The 15598-nt window shown below is 38.9% G+C and overlaps 1 protein-coding gene across 2 annotated transcripts in view; it reads right to left on the bottom strand.

The window, feature by feature from the left end:
• Positions 1–1302: 1302 nt before the first annotated feature.
• TDRD1 (tudor domain containing 1) overlaps positions 1303–15598 on the bottom strand; it is a 37925-nt gene continuing 23629 nt past the window's right edge. Inside the window, exons 16-25 of one of the 2 annotated variants that reach the window (XM_034663304.1) lie at positions 15264–15374; positions 14318–14488; positions 12139–12414; positions 11270–11389; positions 9829–9945; positions 6494–6661; positions 5460–5687; positions 4774–4820; positions 4601–4693; positions 1303–2505 (exon numbers count right to left, since the gene is read on the bottom strand). In XM_034663304.1, the coding sequence (XP_034519195.1) occupies positions 4601–4693; positions 4774–4820; positions 5460–5687; positions 6494–6661; positions 9829–9945; positions 11270–11389; positions 12139–12414; positions 14318–14488; positions 15264–15374 (1331 nt within the window). In that variant the 3' untranslated portion in view covers positions 1303–2505. The remainder of the gene's footprint in view (positions 2506–4600; positions 4694–4773; positions 4821–5459; positions 5688–6493; positions 6662–9828; positions 9946–11269; positions 11390–12138; positions 12415–14317; positions 14489–15263; positions 15375–15598) is intronic. The other variant, XM_011231761.3, reaches the window with a different exon arrangement.

The following is a 15598-nucleotide window of genomic DNA, read 5'->3' as shown; positions in this document are numbered from 1 at the left end:
TGACACTAATGGTTTATTGTTCTGGGCTGGCAGCCACCAGGCAGCAAGCCTCATGATCACTTAATTCCTCTCCCGGAATCTGTTTAGGGCCCTGCAGGTAAGGATCCTCGCCTCCTGGTTTTCGTCTTCTGGAGCCCTTACTACACAGCAGGAGAGCTCAAGTTCAGCGTATCAGTGACCCTCATTCACAGTTCTGTGACTTTTACATTTCTAGTTGCCCCAGGCAAAAGAATTCTACCAAAAGAAAAGGCATGTTGAATACACCTCTACACACAACTTTCTCTCAATATTTACATGGTGTCTGCCAAGGAATAATTTGTTTGGTTATACAGCTTCAGCAATATTGTACTTATCTGACTGGACTACACGTATTGAGGAAAACTGGACACCAAAATCTGCAGGTGTGATAGATCATTCACGACTAATAAACGATAAACACAGCATACCTACCTTGATCCCAGGCAAGCAGAGAGAGGTCAATCAGTACTTGAATCATGTTAATAATGCTAGTTAAAGTAGGTCCAATAGAGGATTCTATAAAATTAATCCAGATCTCTACTTGTGAATCTAGTGCTATAGATAACATTAGTCTCTTCTGGGGAACAAGACAAAGAGCTGAACCACCAGCTATTAAACGCCATTTAATTAAACTCTGTATTCAAATTTCCAGGAGCATACAAAAACTTGGAATCTGAGAAACTGACTTTTTTTTGTGTGTGTTCTTCGACTTGCTTCTCTAACGTTCCACAATGAAAAGGCCAATTTTGTGATTCCACAGTTTTCATCTGCGTTTTCATGGTGGCTGGAATTCAACTGAAAATGAACGAAGCATCCTGTGCTCCTGGCATGTACAGAAAAGTCAGCAAAACCAGTGGCCATGAGAACACAAGGCTGAAGAAAAATGAAAGGATTTTGAGCAAAGCACATCATTTTCATCCAATAAAAGCACATCAATGTTTGAACTTTTTACATGAGGAAAAATTCCATTTAATCTGGCTGACACGTTACCAGTAAAAGAAAAAAAAAAGTCTTTAATTTCTTGAGTTGGTGACAACATCTTAGGTTATCAGAGTCTGATACTGAAAACATGGAAAAATTCCCAAACAGAAATATACAGGTTAGCAGGAAAGTCAGCTGGTCCATAATTCTGCACACGTGAGTTTAGAAGAAACTAAGATTACTTTATGTGCTTCAAGAAAAATATATACTCTAACTTCAATTTTTTTTAAAGATTTATTTATTTATTAGAGAGAGACAGCAGGGGGAGTGGGAGAGGAAGAAGCAGGCTTCCAGTGGAAAAGCCTGACGTGGGGCTCGATTCCGGAACGCCGAGATCACGCCCTGAGCCGAAGGCAGACGCTTAACGACTGCGCCACCCAGGCGCCCCCTAACTCCAATTTTTAACTTACATTGTTAACTGTATTTGTACTTCGGGAAATATAAGTTCTACCTACAATAACAAAGTCTAAGTGGCTACAGATTTGAAGGGTATGGATGGCAGGAGCAGAATAGAGAAAGTTCCTTCCCCCTGGAGCAGCTGAGAGCCCAAGGGCAGACCCCATGCCCAAAGGCCTAAGGCAAAGAGGTCCAAGTTAGGATGGAGAGAAAGCAGCTGATGAGCTTAGAGTGGACAGGAAAAGAAGAGCCAGGACCGAAGCAACAAGTCAAAGAACATTTATTGAGTGGAAGAGGCAGAGGAGGACAGGGAGAGCGGGGCACGTTTTATTATGATCTATGTCAAACATACAGAAAAATCCAAAAAAAATAAAACTCCTACACAACTATCAACTAGATTTAGCTGCTACTAACATGGAGCCGTATTTTCTTCAGTACTTTAAGTCCTAAAAATTTATATATACAGTAGAAAGCCTCTGTGCATCCCTTCCCAACACCCCCCATGAATGTGGTATGAAACTGTCATGCAAGACTTATTTGGGAGGAAGAACTCAGAGGGAAAAATAAAACTATCCAACCGAACAGAAGAGTGGCAAACAAACAAAAACGGAGGCACAGGAGACAGCCTTCCCAACCAACAAAGACACAAGGAGCTGTGCTGTCTTTAAGTCCAGCCTTTGAGGCCTCCTTTCTCATAAGTGTTCATCTCTGAGAGAGACTGCTTCTGAAAGAGAAGAATCAACTCTCGTTATGCCTTTATACAAACTCCATCACTATGGCTCTTAATTTCTATCTCAAACCCAACAGTCACTTTTAACTGAAAGTAGCACGTTCAAGTCGTTCACACACACCCCCCCCCACAGGGGCTGCGTATTAGCTACAGCCATTTGTACTCCCCTCGATGAATGTAAAACACAGCTGCGCTCTCCTTCAGATGGAAAATTTTCTGTTAACGTGTGTGTTGAAGTATTTATTTATCACGTCTGAGCCACAGATAACAGTTTTCTGTTCTCATCACCATAGCACTCCTAGTGGGGCAATTTTATAGTTATTAACAAATTTCTCCAGGAGAGACTAAACACTTCCATTTGAAACGTATTTTCTCTGTATCTAGGAAGAACAATTTAAGAGGGTAAATATTCAACTATACTTTCACCACAATGAAGCAAGCATGCTTAAGCAACCATGTATGTAATTTTTTCTAATATAACTCTTCGGGGTTCTGTGCCCTCCAGAACTTATCTAAGGACACTGTAGCAGAGAGAGAGCAGCCTGGGGTCTAAGAACTGGTTCCCTGTGCGTGTGTGTGTGTGTGTGTGTGTGTGAGAGAGAGAGAGAGAGAGAGAGAGAGATCGATCTTGTGCAGCCATGCAATCTCTTGGAGTCTCAGCCTCATCTATAAAGTGGGGTCTGCTTTCTTTTCAGGAGTATTGTGACGAATAAATATGTGACTAGATGTTCAAATGCTTTTAAAATAATATATAAGGTGTTTTTCTATATTCAAATGTGGATAAAATATGTATATCCACAGTAAAGGAAAAGCCAGTTCAACTACTATGCTTTAAATCAAGTTTTTTTTTTTAAAGCAAGTTCTTCAATCTATGTAGAAACAAAAGAAAATCTAGCTTTCATCTTGTGTTAGCACTCTCAAAACCCTTATGAAAAAGACACAGATAAAAACTATGATGATTTGGTGCTAGGACTCAATTCCAGAAGTTCATGTCATTGCATGTCCCTTAATCTATGAAGTCATTAAATTTAAGATTTTACCTTACTTTTTTTTTTTTTTTAAATATTGTATTTATTTATTTGACAGAGACAGCTAGCGAGAGAGGGAACACAAGCAAGGGGAGTGGGAGAGGAAGAAGCAGGCTCACAGCAGAGGAGCCTGATGTGGGGCTCGAACCCATAACGCCGGGATCATGCCCTGAGCCGAAGGCAGACGCTTAACCGCTGTGCCACCCAGGCGCCCCTTTACCTTACTTTTAAATTTTTTTAAACTCAAGTACACAAGACAGCAGTCAGTATTGAAACTGAATGTTATTAACAAGGACTGAAGGTAGTAACTGCAACATTAAGTCAGCATTTATTAGAAATAACACAAATCTTGTAAAGAAAATATATCAGGAGGCTCAAAACTGTTGCTCTAGAATTAATGACACTTGGAATTCAGTTGTACTTTCTTAGAAACAAACAACACAACTGCATTACCACACGGAGAGAATGCCTCCGTTCACACAGCGGTCTCCCGCTTGTGGTCCCCCACGCCTGCAGAGGGCGGTACCACCCACCCAGAGCTCGACTTGCAGGGGCGCTGACAGGCTGTGCTTCAGCCACAAGAGTGCATGGATGAAGTAAATTAAAAGATCCCCTGCTTTTGGCTGGAATTATATCAATTAGACAAGGCAGGAAGGACAGTTTCATTTTCATCAGAAATCGTAATTGGCTACGGATCACAAAGTACCTTCGAGGGCTATTCTGGAGCAAAGCATGCCAGGCAGTAAAAAAACCAGGGGAAACTGTTGCTTAAAACTCAAGATTATTGTTTGAAAGCACTAGAAGCACCACAGCCAAAGCAGAGCAGGTTTCGTTTGGAAATGAAGTACGCTATCAGTGCAGCCCATTTTCCATTCTTGGCCCTTTAGAACCTCTTCACAAAAAGTGCTAACCAGGGACGCCTGGGTTGAGCGTCCGACTCTTGGTTTTGGCTCAGGTCATGATCTCGGGGTTGTAAGATCAAGCCCTGTGTTTCGCTCTGCGCTCAGTGGGGCATCTGCTTGAGAATCTCTCTCTCCCTCTACCCTTCCCCATCCCACCTCCATGTGCTCTTTCTCTAATCTTTCAGAAAAAGCGCTAAACATTTTTATAGCAGCGTGAACAAGTGGGTTAATTTCACGTCTAGACACAAAGAATGTGAGGCAAAGCTTTATCTCAACAATTTTTACAAGTCCCTCCACGTTATCAATAACATGGGCATTCAGAATCAAACAACAGTAAGGTGAGTGGTTGCATCTGAACACCCCTGGACTCGGTCCCATTAGCAGAGCCAAAGTAAGATTATCCAATTAAACCTAGGAAGATAGCAAAAACATTACAACCAGAGCTCACATCATCAGGTCACAAAACAAAGAACACGTCATCAGTTCTACCCTGACAAGCCTAGAGATGTCCTGTTGAAGTGGAGAAAACATCAAATTTGACTTACTTAACTTTTTAACAATTTTCTCATTTCAATAAATTTATTTTGATTGGTTGGATTGTTTAAGAGGAAGAGAAGAATCTGTTCATGTTTTTCAACCTATGGGTGAAGAAAAATAGTATTATTTCATTTCTAAAAATTTAAGGAGTACAATTTCACTTCAAGGAAATTCTACCCACTTGTTTCTGTAACTCTGTGCAACAGCAATTCATCCTGCAGGTATTTTCTAAAGGCAAATACAAAAAGCCATTAGAGAACATACACCATAACTAACAAAAGAACTGCAGAGTCTGAATATACACAGCTCTACCCCTTACGCACGGGTTCGAACTTTAAAGGACTTGACCAATTAACTTCTCATCTGGGCTTTAATATCCCCTTCTACTGCGCCCTGCGTTTCACCAAATGAACATCCCCATCTCCAAGATTTAAGTCTTTTGCCTATCATATATGGGATATCTCTGTGGCCAAGGGTAGGCCTGCCAAATAATCATCTTATGAGATATCCATAAGATCCAATCTCAAAAATACAAACTCCTATTACTTTCAATCTCAGGATTGAAAGTAAGCCAGAAGTAATTCTGAATGCTAGACATTTCTAAAGCTCTCAGCATCAATGCTATCACCAATGAGATCAGCAATGCTGCTCAGCCTAAGCTAAGGAAAATCTGGCCTGGGAGGCCTGCATCTACCCAGTGGGTCCCTTGAGGTGGCAATATGAGTCGCACCTTGCCACTGGATTTGTAAAGGGGGAGGATGAAGGGAATGTGACCACAGAGAGTAAGAAAAACCAGGTCACCTACATTGATTACATCTGTTCTTAATTACACTTACATCTGTCATTAATTAAACTTGAAAAAAATACCTGTACTTAAAGCACTTTGCTTTTTAGATGTGATGTTTTTTGCCAGACCATATGTCACCAGCTTTTCGGCTATATTGACAGTACCATTTTCAGAGCATTTCTCAACCAACACTGTATGGACATTCTTGATAATTCCTTTTACAGAAAGCATTACGCTCTGATTCAACATGAAATTTTTTAGTAGTTCTATTACTAATTGAGAACAGCTTCCATTCAATTCCATTAGTCCTGGGAAAACAAATGAATATTAATCTTCAAGTCCCTTAAAAAAAGATAAATATTTACATATATACCGTCTAAAGACAATAAACGAAAGTCTCACTTTAGCTGGGCTTAGGTATGCTTTGATTTACTATTGCTGTTGCATTAAAAAAAATCACTCAATAGATATTCACTGATCCCTATTATGTGTCAAGCACTAATCTGGGTCTAGAGGGCATAAGCAGACAACTGCCTGCTGCCATGGACGGATTACGTTATAATGGGAGAAGCAAACAATAAAATTTTCCAACTCTCTCCCCAAGTCAAAAGCAAAGCAGACTATGAGGCAGTGCATGAGCTCTTCTCTGCTGGGACCACTAGGTAATGAGATCAGGGGCACAGGTAAAAAGCTACTTTGGCACTCCCATTCGCTTTATTCAAACACCAACCGAAGGGCTGAACATGTGCAGATACGGTACACAGCCAATTGTCCCAAATGGTGTCATCTCTGGTCTCTCAAGAGAGCACCGTGACAGAGCAGACAGGCCCTCAGGTAAGGGTCAGATGGCCCAGCTCCCCTGGCTCTGCCATTTCTAGCTGTGCAAGCTGGGGCCAGACACAATCCCCAAACAACAGTGGGTAACAATGTAATTTTTGTGAGACTGAAATAAGGGATCAAAGATACGGATTTTTTTCTGTAAACTCTGCTTGATATTTAGAAATCTGGGCAGTCACTGAAATGCCCATTTGATTCAGACATGGGGCTATAAAAGAGGAGGAAAACAAAAAAAATCACAGAGATATCCCATTTGGAAAGTGACTTAACTGCCTACCTTCAAGTGAACATTTAATAATTTGGAAAGGAAGCTCCAGGTGGCTGGTGGAAATTGGCTGCACTCTGGAAAGAGGCAGAGTTTCAATGTTTCCATAGTCTGCATAGAGTACTTTCACATCAGCATCTGATGTCCCCAGAACAATGGCACGGTACCAGAAGTCGTCACCTGAAAATATAGTGGAGTCTCAGGCAGGAAGTCACATGACTTCCCGCCCTCCCTTAAGATGGTTATTCACAGTTACATTTACATTAGTGAGAAATTCATGCCAACATTTCTGGTTAGAGTCCAGATGAAACACAAGCATCACCTCCACTTCTTCCAGATCCTACTAAAAAGACAATTATATGATTAAAAAGAAAATGGCACAAAACCATAAGGATAGAGGACAAGAGAGAAGACAGTTTAATATTGGAAGCTGGAAAGCAGATGGCAGGAATGGAAATGATTTAGCAGAGCTCAACCAAAGCTGGCTATGGGGAAGCAAACCAGCATCTTCCTTTGCATCTGAAATCCCCAAGTCCTAATGATTAATGCATTCCAAAGTAATAAAGGATGGAGCTGAAAATGAGGACTGGGTAAAGAAAGCAGACTTACTTCCCAAGACAACCGAATAGACTTTCGTTTACAAACACATTTACATATAATAATTTAAAGTTGCTGAAGAGGATGATCAGTTTTATGTTCACGTGTTTTAACAAAGCTTAGAATGCCTGCCCCATTTCAAGGCATCTGCTCCTACTCAAGGGCAGAAGACTAGAGGTTTCTTCTCCAGAGAGGATGAACCAGATAGACTACTGGACTCAGAAACATGAGGCAGTGCAGAGGAAGCTGTTTACCAAGAACACTGTCAGGCAAGCTATACACACCAAGCAGGAGACAACCATCCCAAGGGAAATGCACTTCAAAATACCAACAAGCAAGAGTCCCCAGTGAAATGGCAGGGCCCCATCACCCAACAGGGAAGGCCACTGGTGCACAAGCTCTGCCCACACAGAAGCTTCCAATCAACTTCTAAGTGCCCCCTCAGAAGTGAACAGCACGGGATCACCAGACATTTGAAGAAAACTTCCAACATGACAGAGAAGACCAAAACAAACAGGAACTCAAACAGGGAGAAGACAGCGACAATTAGAAGAATGATATCAACATCCCCGAATTGCCTTCCCTCCTTGAAATAAGAGCAAGTCAGTATTAAAGACACAGACTTGAGAAGACAAAAAAGCTATTGAAACTAAAGATGTGGTATCAGAAGTGAAACACTCAATAAACTGGAAGATAAAACTGAGGAACTCTCTTGAAAAAAATAAGCACAAAAGGTGAAAGAGAAAAGAGGAAACTCAGCAGAAGAGTTTCAAGTCCAACATTAGAATATTTAGAGTTCCTGGGGCACCTGGGTGGCTCAGTCAGTCAAGCATCCGACTCTTGATTTTTAACTCAGGTCATGATCTCAGTATCTTGAGATCGAGCCCAGTGTGGGACTTCATGCTCAGTGGGGAGTCTGCGTGAGATTTTCTCTCACTCTTTCCCCTGCCCCTCCCCATTGTGCTCTCTCCAAAATAAATAAATCTATAAAAAAAAAAAAAAAAGAATATGTGGAGTTTCTAACAGAACAGAAAATGAAAGGGAATAAAAAAATTCAGAAAGCTTTCTCAAAACTGAAGCTCATCAATTCCTAGACTTAAGGGCTCACCCACTAGAAGCGCCCAACGCAGTGGTGAAGACTAATACCAGGTCACATCGTGAATTTCAAAACATGGAATGAAGAGATTACTAAAAGTTCCAGAAAGGGGGAAAAAATATGTACAAAGTTTGGAGAGTCTAAATGACCTCTCTTTTGACCAGCAACATCAACAGCTTTAAAAAACAATAAAAGCGGGGCACCTGGCTGGCTCAGTTGAGTTTGAGCTCTTGATCTTGCGGTTGTGACTTCGAACCCCATGCTAGGTACAGAGATTCCCTTAATCAAAAATTTAAAAAAAAAAAAAAAGCAATGCCTTCAAAATTTTAAGGCAAAGATGATTTCCAATCTAGAATTCTGTATCTAGGCTACCTCTCAATTAACTACGAGGGTAGAATAAAGACTTTTTCAAACATGGGAAAACATGGGGAGATAACAGAAAATTTATCTTACACACATCTTTTCTCAGCTTCTGGAGGATGGGATCTACCCAAATATTGGAATAAATCCAAAGTAAGGATTTCAGAAAACAAGGTGAGATGAGGGAGGAAGAAACTGAGAAAACATGGTAGGATGGGAGAGAAATCTGTGAAATCCAAGGGAGTGGTGTGGAAACCACCCCAGACGTGGTGTGGCTCACGTCTGGAGGACAAGCAGGCTGGCTAGGATGTCAGAGGCTGCAAGTGCTGGCAACGTAATAAAAGCTGATAAAGTACAGGAGGTTTCACTAGGAGACTCTGCACCAATGCAGAGAGCTGAGATAATCAGTGAAAGTATACAGAACAGTACTAACAACAACAAAGGCAAAAGAGATATGTAGCCAAGTATCTCCTATGTCATAGTGCACCATGTGGCTAGGCTGTCAACAGTGTTCATGCAATTCCAATAAATAGAGAATACTTATCTAACCAAAAATTGTGACATTATTTCTATCAGGAAGAAAGGGAGGGAAAGTGTAGATCCACTTATCATACAAAAGAAAAACTAAACTAAACATAATACATTTAACTGTAAATCTAAATTTTTTTTTAAATGAACTCTATGTGGGCAACAGACTGAAAGCATTTTAAATCCGTTGCTAGCAAGAGGAAGATGAAATTGGCCCACTCACAAACTTTTGGCACATATGGACATTTCTTTAAGATGCCTACAGAGCGATACGCTTCTGGAACTTACAAAACTAACTTATATCCTTTGACTCAGCAATTCCCCAAATTTCTGCCCAAGAATATTCACTCACTAAAAGAAATTTGTTAACATGAAATATTAAACAACAGGACTATGGTTAAGTGTACCTGATTCAACAAGTCTGACCTTTTGAAGCATTTATTCCTTTTTTAGTACATTCATAAAGTTCTATAAATTATTTGCAATTCCTCCATATATAAATATGTTATTGGTCCACCATATACAGGAGAGTTATCTAGAGTTGATCATCTCAAAGTACTGACAGGCTTGTAGATAACTACCTATATCATTACCTAAATATAATCTATGGTTACAGAACAGAAAAGCTGGATGACCCCAGCATATGAATTAAACCTACAACCTTGCTTTTAACAAAACAAAATGTGCACCTAACAAAATACACAAGATTTCATGTAAAAGAGAACAAAAAATTCCCCCTTTAATGTTTTATTTAAAAGAACCTTACTTGTATATTTGGCACAGCACGCATCTCCAATTCTGGGTCTATAAGACACTCGGCTTTTCTGACTATTGCAATATTCTAACAATTCAGCTGTCAATACACACAATCTTTCCTGATCTTCTGAAACATAAAAAAAGCAATCTTTTGTGAACAAGTTTTCAACGCTACTGGTTAGGCAGTATACAAAAACAGTGTCAAATCAAATCACTCAAAAAAACCCATTTACATTTATATTTTAAGAATACATAAAACCGCTAGTGGTTACCTTGTACAAAAGGGATCTAATGCTGGGAGGGAGTAAGAAGGAAGCCTCTGGAAAGCTAATTTCTAGATCAGGGTGGTTATACTAGTGCGTTCACACCACAGAAACTTATGAAGTCATACTTTCACAATTTTTCAGTATCCTTTTCAGGAAGTGTGTTACAGTTAATGAGATAAAACAAAGTACTTCCAATTCATCAGGATTCAATAATCCTGAGTCCCTGCTTTCCACTACACTGATTAAAGATGATGATTTGTAACACTGGAGATAGATTTAAGAGCACTTGGTATCACCACAATTTGTGGTTTAACAATTTGAAATAAAGGTTCACTTTCTCAGCCTTCAAGTACCTGCAGTTATTTTGAATAGCCATCACCAACTTGCACTAACTCTCTGTCTGACACTACAAAGGATAAACTCAAATATATTGAAGCGATTTCTTAACTATAAACTTCCATGAAACAAGAAAGAGAACATTCATATGCTACTTTTCTTCAGGTTTAGGTGGAATAGAAAACATTTCTCTAAGTTTCTAAGCTATAGTAACAGTGATTATAGACTGATTTATAAAGTACTCTTTAATTTTTTTTAAAGATTTTATTTATTTATTCGACAGAGAGAGAGACAGCCAGCGAGAGAGGGAACACAAGCAGGGGGAGTGGGAGAGGAAGAAGCAGGCTCCCAGCGGAAGAGCCTGATGTGGGGCTCGATCCCATAACGCCGGGATCACGCCCTGAGCCGAAGGCAGGCGCTTAACCGCTGTGCCACCCAGGCGCCCCTGTAAAGTACTCTTTCAATATACCAAATTTTCTTAAAAGGTCATAGATGGTTAGCTTTGTAAATGCATTTCAATATAGATAGTATCTATTTTTTGTGATAGTATCTATTTTTAAACAAGAAATTGTACAGCAATTAAGGACACTATTTTCTTATAAAAAGCCGTAGATTAAACTGGGTTGGATAGATGCTAAATGCAGGGCATTTTCCCTTCATGTTCACATATGTGTTTGCATAACTAAATATGCCTGTAGTGTTATGATGGCCAATTCTTCCTTAAAACACTGAATAAAACAAAAATCACCAGCCTCCCCTCTCTCTCATTTCCTCAAGAGTTCAGATAAGCACTTTCATCATACAGTTAAAAGGATGAGCATAAATAGTTCTCAAATTTTGGTTTCTTACCTGGCATCTCATTTGGTAGAGCATAAAACAAGAGCGGGTTTACGATTTCTATTATGGTTGCTTGTACAGTTTTATTAACTGGCAACTCTATCGTTCTCCATGGCTCCGCTGAAGAGATGGCTGAAAACATACAAAACAGACCTTGTATAAAACAGATCAAGTTGTTATTCTCTTCCAGTTATATATTCAATTTATTCATCAATTGAATCAACATTCACAAATCCCTAAAATGAAAATCTGTATTTTCACAAAACAATCTATTCAGTTTGAGGGATTCTATGAGTGTTACAAAAAAGTCCAATCTAGAATGAGAATCTTTGACCTACTGTACTCCTATATTATTTCTGTAATACAGTTTCATTTCCATAATATATTTAATGTAAATCTTATAACTGATTCACACTTTAGGGGGTACATAACTGTATGATGCAAAACTACCTGATAAATAACTACGATAAAAATGAGTACAGTGTTTAATAAAACCATGTTTCAATATATACTATTTTTATTTTTTTTTTAAATTTATGAGAGAGTGAGTGAGTGCATAAGCCGTTGAGGAAGGGAGGCGCAGACGAGGAGATGGAGAGAGAGAATCTGAAGCAGGCTCCATGTTGAGCCAGGAGCACAAAGCTGGACTCAATCTCACCACCCTGAGGTCTCTCACCACCTGAGCTGAAACCAAGAGTCAACCAACTGCTCCCTCCGAGGCACCCCAATAAATACTAATTGTAGTAACCTATTATTAACCTATTTCCACAAAGCATGTATTCCTACAGAAAACTGCATCATTTGACTAGAAAAATTTTTACAGCCCATAAAAGCAAAAGATAACAAATTTAAATAACAAATCAATGGTTTAAACATGTTACCTTGAAGCCCCAGGACATCAACTTGAAGATCACGTTTACTAACAGGTCTATTATATGTCAAGTCTTTACGCGGCGAGCTAGTTTTTAAAACCAAATGTTCATCAATCAGAACATCACTAATTATTCTGGGGTAAGAAGTGGAGAGATCAGTGAGCTCGATTCCCACTCCCTGTCCAGTGATTTCAACCACTCGGGCTTGGAGTTTTATCCCTGCAACGCACATCTGAAATCTTGCTATGGCTTCTTCAGTCCAGCGTTTGTTTCTAGGCTGTATACCTGGCAAATAAGAATAGCATTAAAAAGAATTCTGTGCCCAAGCTGCATTTTTGCTTCAATAGTGTCTGGGACTAGTCCTTGTCAAGTGTTCCATTTGGGTCAGCGATTTTGAGTATCTTTTTTAATGTTCAATTACATCACTACATCTCCCATGTAAGTTACAGATAACACATTTGTAAACATACTACTGGGGTTTTAGGAGACTCAGAAATTTTCCTTATTTTCCACTAATATACCTTTACCTGGCATTTTTCCAATAAGCAAAAACAGGGTTAGAAGCCACCACTGTGTTCTGTTACATATATAATGATGAGTTACTAATTAAGCTGCTAGAAGATCTCAACCATACATTTTCACTTCTGTGGACAGTTTCCTAATGGTGATTTCAGAATGTTAAAACTACTTAACGAAAGGGGTGCCTGGGTGGCACAGCGGTTAAGCGTCTGCCTTCGGCTCAGGGCGTGATCCCGGTGTTATGGGATCGAGCCCCACGTCAGGCTCCTCTGCTATGAGCCTGCTTCTTCCTCTCCCACTCCCCCTGCTTGTGTTCCCTCTCTCGCTGGTTGTCTCTATCTCTGTCGAATAAATAAATAAAATCTTTAAAAAAAAAATACTTAACGAAAAATTATTTTTCTGTTAATTTTGGCTTATACCCTGAATTTTTAGAACAGTAATCCTCAAACTTGAGTGTGCATCTGAATTACCTAGAGGGCTCGTTAAAACAGATTTCAGGGTCCCATCCTAGAATTTCCAATTTTGTAGACCTTGGTTGGGGACTGAAAATCTGCAGTTTGAATAAGTTCTCAAGTTGATGCTGCTTGTCCGGGGGCTACATTTTAAGAAGCACGGACATAAAACATGGTAATTAAAAATAATCTGAAACAGACTTAGTGTAGTAAGTAGAAATAAAACATGCAAAAGGAAAAATAAAGAGCATCTATGCTGCCAGACATGGGCACTATTAACATTCTGGTACCCAACTTTCCACAATTTTCATGCGCATATGTAAAGACTTGCATGCACAGACATACTCATTTCTTTTATAAAGAAACCTTTGCAATAATAATAGGTCTTATGGATATAATGCCAGGTAGTGTTAAGTGCTTTATATTTTTCATCTCTTTTATACTTAATGACTCCTTGAGGAAGATACTATTATTTTCCAGATGAGGAATCAGAAGCACCAGAGAGTTTGAATCATTTGCCTAAGATTTTCACAGCAGGTAGGAGTTGGTTCCAGAGCCTGTCCTTTTAATCACAATGCCGTCCTGTATGTCTTCTATAACTAGCATGCTTCATGTGCCTCATGAACACTTCTTCATATTAATAACCCATGGTTAACATCATTTTAATGACTGTGTGGTAACAGGAAACACTTAAATCTAACTTTGCATGTCAGAAAAATTCTGTTTCTAAGCATTAACCCTCACAACAACCAAATGAAATAGGTACTACTACTGTCAATTATCCGGATCATCATTTAACCACACCCCTGTAATCGGCTATTTAGGTGGTTTTGCTAGTATTAACAGCAGTATAATGAATTTCCTTGTAGGTAAACTGCAAAATTCCAAGATCATTTCTTTGGGATAAATTATTACAAGTGAAAATGCTGAGACAAAAGGTAGGAATATTTGAAGATCCTAAGAAATCCTGCAAAATGCCTTCAAGGGAACACATCGCTTTTCACTCCCATCTCAAGCACAGAAAAGCAGCTGCTTCCCTACTTTAACATCAACACTGAACATTTTGGCCAGTATCTTCAAAAGTACGTTTCTAAATTCTATAATATGAAGCAGGAACTTCTAATTCACATGTTAAAATTATAGACGCTAATATTTAAAAATACATATACCCTAAGTATTAGAAGACAGTTGAGAAAGTTTCTTATTCTGCACCATACCTACTAACCAGCACCGCATTCCTTGAAATGGAAGTTTTAAAAACTTGGATGGGATCATTTGGAGTTCATCCACAGTAACTTCTTCCATGTTCCCATAATCCACAAAATGGACTTTAATGTTTCCATCCGGTAAGATTTCCTCGACTAAAGCACGATACCAATTACCATCACCTATATTTAACACAAAGTGTATAACATGGAACATTATTTCCATTAACATTTGAAATTTTCGTCTTCAAAAGAAAAAAAAAATCCTTTGTCTAAGCTAAATTTGCTCTTTCTCCAGATGATGCCTTCAATTTTTCATTCAGAAATCCCAGAATTCTCAAAATCCATTTTTTAGAATACATCCAAAATTTTTATAGCACCACACTTTAACATCAGAGGTAAATTGAAGATTTCGTTCATCACCTATCCAATAAACAGAATGTGAACGTGAAGGGGAAGACTTCATAACCTTGAACATATCTGTCAGTCTGGAAAGCTTACGGTACTCTTGTAACTAAGAACAAACTGTTTTACTTGTCATTAGTAAAGTAACGTAAAAAGCAAATAGAAAAACTCATGCAATATTCATTAAACTCATTAAATAAAACTCATTAAACTCATTTAATATTCATTAAATATACTTTCAAACTAAACATGCACAGGGTGACCAGAAGAAACAATGACCCTGCAATGAACAGGTTTCCCAGTATCTAATTTAATATCAGAAATTCTGGAAAGAAAAGCATTTAACAGAGTAACAAAGGTGAGCTAAGAAAGTTTCATTTGGAGGTTCCTTGCTACCAAGAGAAGATAAAACACGATACTTTAAGCATTCATTTCGTCTTGTGAGGAACATTTGCTTAAACCTCAGGAAGAAAATACACACTAAATAAGGACTGAACATCAGGAAACAAAAGTCTCTATCAATGAAGTCAAGAGTCTATCAACTGCAACTTACCTGCAAAAAAAGCACAACACGGACGCCCTATTTCTGCCCTAAAATCACTGGGCACCTTCTGCTGGCAATATTCCGCTAATGACTTGTTCAAATCATTGAGTTTCTTTAAAGCTGAAAACACAATACATACAGTATTCAATATTCAAAAAGCATGCAGAATACAGATTTTCCTCTGAAGTTGGGAAATGTTTTGATCATACAATCTCAGGTACATTCCCAAGCAACTAATAAGTACACACTAGATGCTTTTCTCTTTTATTAAAAAGTAAATTGGGAAAATAATCATTATTAGTTAATGCTCTTGGTAAGCCCCTACTACGGCATTGTCATCAGCA

Source organism: Ailuropoda melanoleuca, chromosome 6 (genome assembly GCF_002007445.2).
Source record: "Ailuropoda melanoleuca isolate Jingjing chromosome 6, ASM200744v2, whole genome shotgun sequence".
Lineage (NCBI taxonomy): Eukaryota > Metazoa > Chordata > Mammalia > Carnivora > Ursidae > Ailuropoda > Ailuropoda melanoleuca.
Note: the sequence above shows the minus strand (reverse complement) of the source record. Positions and strands in the feature narration are given on the sequence as shown.